General features: G+C 50.3%; 1 protein-coding gene across 10 annotated transcripts in view; it reads right to left on the reverse strand.

Moving 5' to 3' along the window:
- Positions 1-182: 182 nt before the first annotated feature.
- FLT3LG (fms related receptor tyrosine kinase 3 ligand) overlaps positions 183-8845 on the reverse strand; it is a 10969-nt gene continuing 2306 nt past the window's right edge. For 3 of the 10 annotated variants that reach the window (XM_024768676.1, XM_024768674.1, XM_024768675.1), the window contains exons 3-8: positions 8722-8838; positions 8333-8386; positions 7988-8131; positions 7381-7525; positions 3244-3431; positions 183-412 (exon numbers count right to left, since the gene is read on the reverse strand). In XM_024768676.1, the coding sequence (XP_024624444.1) occupies positions 200-412; positions 3244-3431; positions 7381-7525; positions 7988-8131; positions 8333-8386; positions 8722-8838 (861 nt within the window). In that variant the 3' untranslated portion in view covers positions 183-199. Of the gene's footprint in view, positions 413-3243; positions 3432-4756; positions 6046-7380; positions 7526-7987; positions 8132-8332; positions 8387-8721; positions 8839-8845 lie in introns of those variants that run through there. The other 7 variants (XM_024768681.1, XM_024768679.1, XM_024768677.1 and 4 more) reach the window with 6 other exon arrangements.

Raw genomic sequence — 8845 nt, forward strand, 5'->3', positions numbered from 1 at the left:
GGGTGGGGCTGGTTCTCACTGACGTGTGGGTCCCAGCCCTGACCTGCACTGGCCCTGGGGCCCAGGAGGCCTCAGAGAATAGGTATTGAATGAAACACTGCATTAACTGAAAAACCAAGACCCAAACCCAAACTGCCCCATCCACTCACCCTGTCCCATCCACAGACAGGCTTGGCCGGAGCTGGTAGAAAAGGATGATTTATATACAATTTCCTGGGGACAAGGGCTTTGTACAGAGTGGGGAGGGTGAGCCCGGGGCTGCTGCTGGGTGCTGGCGTTGCCTCCATCCTGGGGAGACAGTGACAGGAGCAATGTGGCCAAGGAAAGGACCAGTTTCTAGCTGACTTCCTCCAAGTTCCGACTCTGTGTCCTCGGGCAGGTGACTCCTCTCTCTGGGCCTCAGTGTCCTCCTCTGTAAAATGGGATGATAGATGACTCGCTGGGGTGTTTGAGGCTCCGTGGACAGAGGAGAGGAAAGCAACAAGCTCAGGGCTTGGCACAGTCTCAATGCCAAAAACAACTCCATTCACCCTGAATACTCACTATGTGTTTGGGCATCGCTGGCCAAGAGAACTAACTCTCTGCAACCATGAGAGATCTGCGCTCTCCAGGACAGCTGTGATAGCAGCCACATGTGAATACCGTGCGCTCTAAATGTGGCCAGCAAAACTGAGACACTGAGTTTTTCATTTTACCTAATTTAAACTTAAACTAATAGTGTGGTTATTGGGAGAGTGGGAAAACAGGGTGTGAACAGGGACAAGGGTAGGAGGAAAACTTCTCAATTGAAAATTGTATCTCGGGGACTTCCCTGGTGGTCCAGTGATTAAGACTTCACCTTCCAATGCAGTGCATGCGGGCTCGATCCCTGGTCCCTGGTCCCTGGTCGGGGAGCTAAGAGCCCACATGCCTCGTGGCCAAAAAACCAAAACATAAAACAGAAGCAATATTGTAACAAATTCAAGGAAGACTTAAAAAAAAAAAAGATAGAAAATGTGTTTAAAAAAAAAAAAAGTTTGGGGCTTCCCTGGTGGCGCAGTGGTTGAGAGTCCGCCTGCCAATGCAGGGGACACGGGTTCGTGCCCCGGTCCGGGAAGATCCCACATGCCGCGGAGCGGCTGGGCCCGTGAGCCATGGCCACTGAGCCTGCGCGTCCGGAGCCTGTGCTCCGCAACGGGAGAGGCCACAGCAGTGAGAGGCCCGCGTACCGCAAAAAAAAAAAAAAAAGTTGTATCTCAGACTTCCCTGGCGGTCCAGTGGTTAAAACTCTGAGCTTCCACTGCAGGGGGCACAGGTTCAATCCCTGGTCAGGGAGGCTCCTGCATGCAGCGAGGCGTGGCCAAAAAAAAAAAAAAGAAAAAAAATTGTATCTCAAAAAGAATTGTAATGAAAAGTACTGCCCGGGACTTCCCTGGTGGCACAGTGGTTAGGAGTCCGCCTGCCAATGCAGGGGACAAGGGTTCGAGCCCTGGTCTGGGAAGATCCCATATGCTGCAGAGCTATTAAGCTCATGCACTACAAGTACTGAGCCTGCACTCTAGAGCCTGTGTTCTGCAACGAGAAGACCTCGCACCACAGCACCACAACAAAGAGTAGCCCCTGCTCACCACAACTAGAGAAAGCCCGTGCATAGCAACGAAGACCCAATGCAGCCAAAAAAAAAAAAGTACTCCCCAAAACAAATGCTGACATGAAAGATCATTTAATTTAGAAATTGTTCCGTGATCTAGTTATTGGAAAACTTCTGTAGGTTTCAAAGAAATTGAGTATACGAATCTACTTATGCAACTGTAAATTTCATGGAATCTAAATACTGATCAAATATTTCTGATAATTTCGCATATGCATTGAGATGTGCTGTGAGTGGTACATACACACTACATTCTGAAGACCTGGTATGAAAAAAAGAATGTAAAAATATCTCATTGATAATTTTTTAAAGTATTGATTACATGTTGAGATGACAACATTTTGGATACGCAGGGTGAAATAAAATATATTCTTTTTTTTTGACCACGCCACTGGGCTTACGGGATATTAGTTCCCCAACCAAGAATCAAACCCGTGCCCCCTGCAGTGGAAGCATAGAGTCCTGACCACTGGACAACCAGGGGATTCCCTAAAATATATTCTTTATACTGACCTGCTTATTTTTACTTTAAAAAAAGATTCAGCTACTAGAAAATTTAAAATCACATGTGTGGTGTGGCTTATATTCTATTTCCTTGGACAGCATTGCTCAAAGGGTTTTTTGTGGTCACTTCCCTTAACCTCTCAACAACTCTATGGTAGAAGGATTATTATTAGAGTCTTTTGTACAGATAAGGAAACAGGCAAAAGAGTGAAAGGCACAGAAGCCGGAATCCAAAGGCCCAGAGTCAAATCTTGGCTCTGTCACTCACGAGCTGTGTGACTTTTGGCAAATGACTTACCTCTCTGGGCCTTGGTTTCCGCCTCTGTGAAATGGGGATAATAATGGCACCAGCTTCTCAATTAAGTGACTTAATTTGCAGAAAGCTCCAGTGCAAGACCTGAGACACTGAGGCACTCTACGTGTGAGCCGTTGATGCCAGATGTTTCTTGTTAGATCCCTCTGACCTTTTTCACACCAGGAGGGCTTTGCAGAGGCGGTCCCCTCTGCCTGCTCCAGGAGGCCGCTCTCTCCTGGCTTGTAGACTCCTGTATACCTCCCTGGAGGTCGGAGTGGGTGGTGTCCTCATGCTTGCAGGTCCCCACTGAGCTCACTGTCTTTCCCGAATCTCCCTCCTCCCCCCCAGGTTCCCCACTGGGCCAGACCCAGCGTCCTCTGCTTGCGCCACCTCCCCTTCCTCCTTCCTCGCATCCCCCACCAAGCCTGTCAGTCTCTAGCCCCATCCCTCACGATGATCCCTGACCCCCGACTCTGCCCGTCCCCTCCTCTCCGTCCCCATGGTCCGGCCCTGGCTCAGGCCTTGTCCTCTCTCCCTGAACCCTCGCCCAGCAGCCTCCTCTTTGGCCTCCAGTCTGCTGTCTGTTCCAGTCTGTCCCCCTCCATGGCCCCAGAAGGGTCTTCTTGCATGCGGACTGACCCACCCCTTCCCTACTCAAGTTCCCCACCCGGCCCCCACCACACATGCCACCCACGCCAACACCAAGTCCAGGGTCCTCAGGTTGATGAGGAGTCAGTGCTCCAGGCAGGGCACCTATGGCCCCCAAAGGATCAGCTGACTCCGGCCACGCCCTCTGCCCACCCCACTGGCTCACCCGCTCCCCAGGGTAAGGCATCCTCTGTCTCTTCCTTCGCCAGTGCAGGCACCAGGCAGCGGCCAGCAGCAGGAGGGCCACGGGCAGCAGCAGCAGCAGCAAGAGAAGCAGAAGAGGGGCCTGCGGGGCCGGCAGGGATGTGGCCCCCAAGGCCCCAGGACTCCTTGGGGGCAGCAGGGTGGAGGAGTCTGCCAGGAGAGAGGAGGCTGGGTGACTGAGAAGAAGGGGCAGGCCAGGGAAGGAAAAAAAGGCCTGCCTGGTCCTGCTGTGTGACCTCAGGTGGGCTGCTCACTTCTCTGGGCCTCAGTCGCCTCATCCATAAAATGGGGATAATTATTGTATCACCTTCATAAGGTTGTCACAAAGATTAAATGCATGAATATACCGAAAGTGCTTAGAACAGTGTCTAGCATGTAGTAAGGTTGAATTTTATTTATTTTTTAAAGCCATTAATAACTTTTTTTTTTTTTAATAACTTTTTATTTCAAATATATCATTGTACGTTTTTTTTCTTTTTGCCCACACAGCATGTGGGATTTTAGTTCCCCGACCAGGGATCAAACCCAGGCCCCTGCCAGTGGAAGTGTGGAAGTCCTAACCAGTGGGCCTCCAGGGAATTCCCTACATTTTATTTCATAAAGGGACAAATGTGTGTCTAGTGCTTATGTATCGATTTGCTTATTTGTCTTCTTCCCCCAATAGTCTATGAGCTACACGAGGGTCACAGGAGCCTTATTGCCAGAACCCACTACTTAGCGCTTACTAAATAATAGTTTAATTTACATAAAGTAAATATCTGAGCGGATGAATGGACAGATAATAGAACAATGAAAGATACAATGTGTGAAGCTATGACGTCTCACAAGGCCCCACTTGATCTGGCCCCCTTTGTTCCTTCTGTACCCTCACCCCCCACCTTCTCCCCTTTGCTTACTTGGCCTCAGGCACTGGGGCCTCCTCATGATTCCTTAAACAGGTAGGCAGGTTTCTGCCTCGGGGCCTTTGCACTGGCTGTTCCCTTTTTCACAACTTTCAGTGACTTTCCAGCTAACCACCTCAGCCCATGATTCCATCACCCTGTTTTAATTTGCCTGCATGGGGCTCATTACACTCACTTTCCTGATTAATTATATGTTTACATGTTTATCGTCTGTCTCCTTGATTAGCAGGTCAGCCTCCCATGGACATGGACTTGATCTTGTTCTGTGCTGTGTCTCCAATGCCAGGCGCCAGGGAGATGGTTAATAAAAAGGTTGGTTGAATGAATGATTAGTGATACATGTAAATACAAATGACAACGTTAAATATAAATGACTAGGACTTCTCTGGTGGCACAGTGGTTAAGAATCCGCCTGCCAATGCAGGGGACATGGCTTCGATCCCTGGTCCGGGAAGATCCCACATGCTGTGGAGCAACTAAGCCTGTGCACCACAACTACTGACCCCGCTCACCACAGCTACTGAAGCCCATGCGCCTAGAGCCCATGCTCCGCAACAGGAGAAGCCACCGCAATAAGAAGCCCGCGCACTGCAACGAAGAGTAGCTCCCGCTCGCCGCAACTAGAGAAAGCCCGTGCGCAGAAATGAAGACCCAACGCAGCCAAAAATAAATAAATAAATATAAATGACTAAATGATTGGAAATGCAGGAAGAAACTGAGAAGAATATACTTAGAGTGGGAGGTTTTCTTATGTCCCCCCACCCCCACCCCCTGCACCGCTTGCGGGATCTGACCAGGGATGGAACCTGTGCCCCCCTGCAGTGGAAGCATGGAGTCCTAACCATTGGACCGCCAGGCAAGTCCCTAGAGCGGGAGGTTTTTAACCATCCCTCTCAGAACTTGACACATCTTGTAGACAAATATAAGGAAGACAGAAAGTCTCTGAATAATACCAAGATAAGGTTGATAGAATATATACACACTGATTCAACCCTGATCGTACCAAAAAACAAAACAAACTATTATTTTCCTAAGACCTTGTTCAGTTACAAAACTGATTATATACTTGGCCGTAAAGGAAACCTTAATAAACTGAACAAGTTAAGTTTTCACAGGGCGTGGTCTCTCGTCATATTCCAATAAAGTTATTTCACTTTGAAACTTTTTTTTTTTTTCTGGCCGCACCGCGTGGCTTGCAGGATCTTAGCTCCCTGACCAGGGACTGAACCTGTGCCCTTGGCGGCAAAAGCTCAGAGTCCTAACCACTGGACCTCTAGGGAATTCCCCACTTTGAAACTTTAGGGCTGGCCCATCCAATATGGCGGCCACTTGCCTCACGTGGCGAATAAATATGTGACCTGCGGCCAATCTGAACTGAGATGTGCTGTCCGCGTAAAATATGCACCAATTCTTAAAGACTTACTAGGGAAAAAAGGATGTGAAATACCTCATGAAGTAATTTTTTAAAATATTGATTATGTGTTGAAATGATATTATTTTGGGTTAAAATATATTGGGTTAAATAAAAAATATTGAGTTAGTAAAATTTCTGGTTTAGGGACTTCCCCGGCGGTCCAGTGGTTAGGACTCTGAGCTCTCACTGCCGAGGGCCCTGGTTCGATCCCTGATCAGGGAACTAAAATCCCACAAGTTGCGGGGCGTGCACCCTCCCAAAATTTGTGATTTAAATATTATTTTAAAAATTATAAAATTATGAGAATTAAATTCAAGGAACTTCCCTGGTGGTCCAGTGGTTAAGGCTCCGCTAAATAAATAAGTAAATTCAATAACATCACAGAATTCCCAGGCGGTCCAGTGGTTAGGACTATGCGCTTTCACTGCAGGTGGCACGGCTTGGATCCCTGGTTGGGGAACAAAGATCCCACAAGCCATGCAGCACAGCCAAAAAAAAAAAAAAATAATAATAATAATAAATTCAATAACATCATTATAGAGAACAGATTACTGGCTGACAGGGGTTAGGATGGGAGTTTTAGGACGAGATCTAGTTGCACAAACTCACATGTGGTTACACAAAGCTACATGTGTGAAAAAATTACATAGATACACATACATACACACACACACTCTCTCTTTTAGGGGTTGAATGTGTCCCTCAAAATTCATACGATGAAATCCTAACCCGCAGTACCTCGGAATGTACCCTTATTTGGAGATCAGGTCTGCAAAGAGGTGATCAAGTTAAAATGAGGTTGTTAATGGTGGGCCCTAATACAATATGACTGGTATCCTTATAAGAAGGGGAAATCTAGACACAGAGATATGCATAGGGGGAGAGTGCCATGTGAACATGAAAATGGCCATCTATAAGCCAAGGAGAGAGACCTGAAACAGATCCTTCCCTCACAGCCCTCAGAAGAAGCTGGTCCTGCTGACCCCTCAATTTCCCAACTGTAAGAAGATAAACTGCTGCTGCTTCAATCACCTGGTTGGTGGTACTTGTTACAGCAGCTGTAACAAACTAATACACATACACATGCATGCACTCATATACAACTGGCAAACTCTGAATAAACTCTGTGGATGGCACCCATGTCAATTTCCTGGTTTTGACATTGTGCTAGAATTAATGTTACCAAGCAAAAGGTACCACTGGGGAGGCTGGGTGAAGGGTGCGCAGGACCTCCCCGTACAGTTTCTATGCCCCTTTCCTTTGAATCTGTAATTATCCCAACATAAAAAAGTTTTAAAAATAAATCCACCAATAATACGCTAAAAAATAACAAACATTAAGAATCCTGGGCTTCCCTGGTGGCTCAGTGGTTGAGAGTTTGCCTGCCAATGTAGGGGACGCGGGTTCGTGCCCTGGTCTGGGAAGATCCCACATGCCGCGGAGCGGCTGGGCCCGTGAGCCATGGCCAAGAATCCTGAAAAATAAGTGAATTAACCTTTTTTCTTTTTAACTTTTTTTAAACATGGCTACAAGAAAATTTACACTTAAATGTGTGACTCTCATTCTATTTCTATGGCATACAGCTACCTCAGAGAAACAGGCAGGATTGGTTAATCCCTTCTCAGAGATGGGTAAACTGGGGCCCAGAGGGGGATGACAGGCCCAAAGTCACGCAGCCCATAGGAACACGGTGGGGTCTGGGGAGCCCTGAGTGGAAGGGGTGAGGGCCTAGTGAAGGTGGGAGAGGAGGGAGTGGGGCGGTGGGCTATGGGGCGCTGGGCACCTTTACCCGGCTGACACTGCAGCTCCAGGCACCTGGAGAAATTCCGCCGGGTGATCCAGGGCTTCAAGGCCACCAGCTGCTGGGAAGTGTCCTGCAGGAGGTGGGAGATGTTGGCCTGGACGAAGCGAAGACAGCTGGGGAGGGGCTGGGGGCAGGGGAGGGAGACGTCACCACGGCATCACCCCCAGCGTCACCTCAGGTCAAGGGCAAGCCCTGGGTCTCACAGAGAGTTTGGAGCCTTGCTCCCCCAGGTTGCTAGGGGGAAGCCTCCTTAGCAATGCGGTCAGACCTGGATCAGGAGGGAGTTTAGACCCCCTCCTTCTCCGGGTTGCTAGGGGTGAGAACCCCTTAGCAATATCCTTCAACAGGGCCTGAGAAACAAACTTAGAATTGGTGCATTGGGCTCAGACCCCTGGCCATCCTCCAGTACTTAAAGAATTGTCACTTCCCAGCACTGAGGGACCCCAGCAGGACTGGGCTTCCAGCTCCACCTCCCTCAGGCTGATCAGGTCAAAGGAAATCTCCAGTAAGTCCTAGCAGACCTTTGCTTCCAATCCCTAGGAAAGCATCGCGCTCCCCTCACTTGTTCCCCAAGTTCAGGGCTGACCTGGAAGGCACATGAGGTGACGAAGTGTATCTCGGTGTTGACAGCCTCCAGCAGTTTCCCCATCTGGGACCCAGCCACAGTCTTGAGCCGTCCCATCCAGCGCTGGGCCAGGACCAGACGCCAGAAAGCCCCACAGAGCTCGTCCTGGGGAGAGACCACCCAGGCTCTGGGTCCCGTGGGCGGAGGGGGCAGGGGGCTTAGACTGGTGGTGCTGGGGGCCGGGACTCCAGGGTCCCGGGGGAGGAGGGGGCCGGGTCAGCACACTAGCCTGGCTCCCTGAGGGGTGGTGAGTCTTGAATCTCTCCTTCCCACCTCCATCCCGGGCCCCTCCCATCTGGAACTCACGTCCTGCAGGTTGGAGGCAACAGTGACTGGGTAATCTTGAAGCAGGTAGTCAGACTGCGGGAGAAAACAAAGTCAGGCCTGGCTGCAGAAGGAGGAAAGAGACCTATGGGGACCTGGGGGCGGGGCGGGGGGGACAGCGGCCCAGAGAGAAGGGGGCGGGACCCACGGTGGGGAGATGGGGACCCAGAGAGAGGGGTACAGAGACCCGGAGGGGGCGGGGACCCGGAGAGAGGGGGACAGGGACCCAGAGAGAAGGGAGCAGGGACTTGGGGGAGGGGAGCCGGGGACCCAGAGTGGGGAGACAGGGAGCCACCCACCGAGACCTAGACAGGGGGAACACAGACCCAGAGACAGAACCTGGGCCTCAGATTTGGAGCAGGGACGCTCACCAGCTTGCCGATGGTGCTGGTGAAGGTGGAGGAGATGGGGCTGTGGGGGAAGGAGCAGTCCGGGGCCCCGCGGAGGCGGGGGCTGAGCAGCAGCAGCAGCAGCAGCAGCAGCGAGGTCTGCGGG

This window comes from Neophocaena asiaeorientalis, unplaced genomic scaffold (assembly GCF_003031525.2).
Source record: "Neophocaena asiaeorientalis asiaeorientalis breed wild unplaced genomic scaffold, Neophocaena_asiaeorientalis_V1.1 scaffold629, whole genome shotgun sequence".
NCBI classification, from domain to species: domain Eukaryota; kingdom Metazoa; phylum Chordata; class Mammalia; order Artiodactyla; family Phocoenidae; genus Neophocaena; species Neophocaena asiaeorientalis.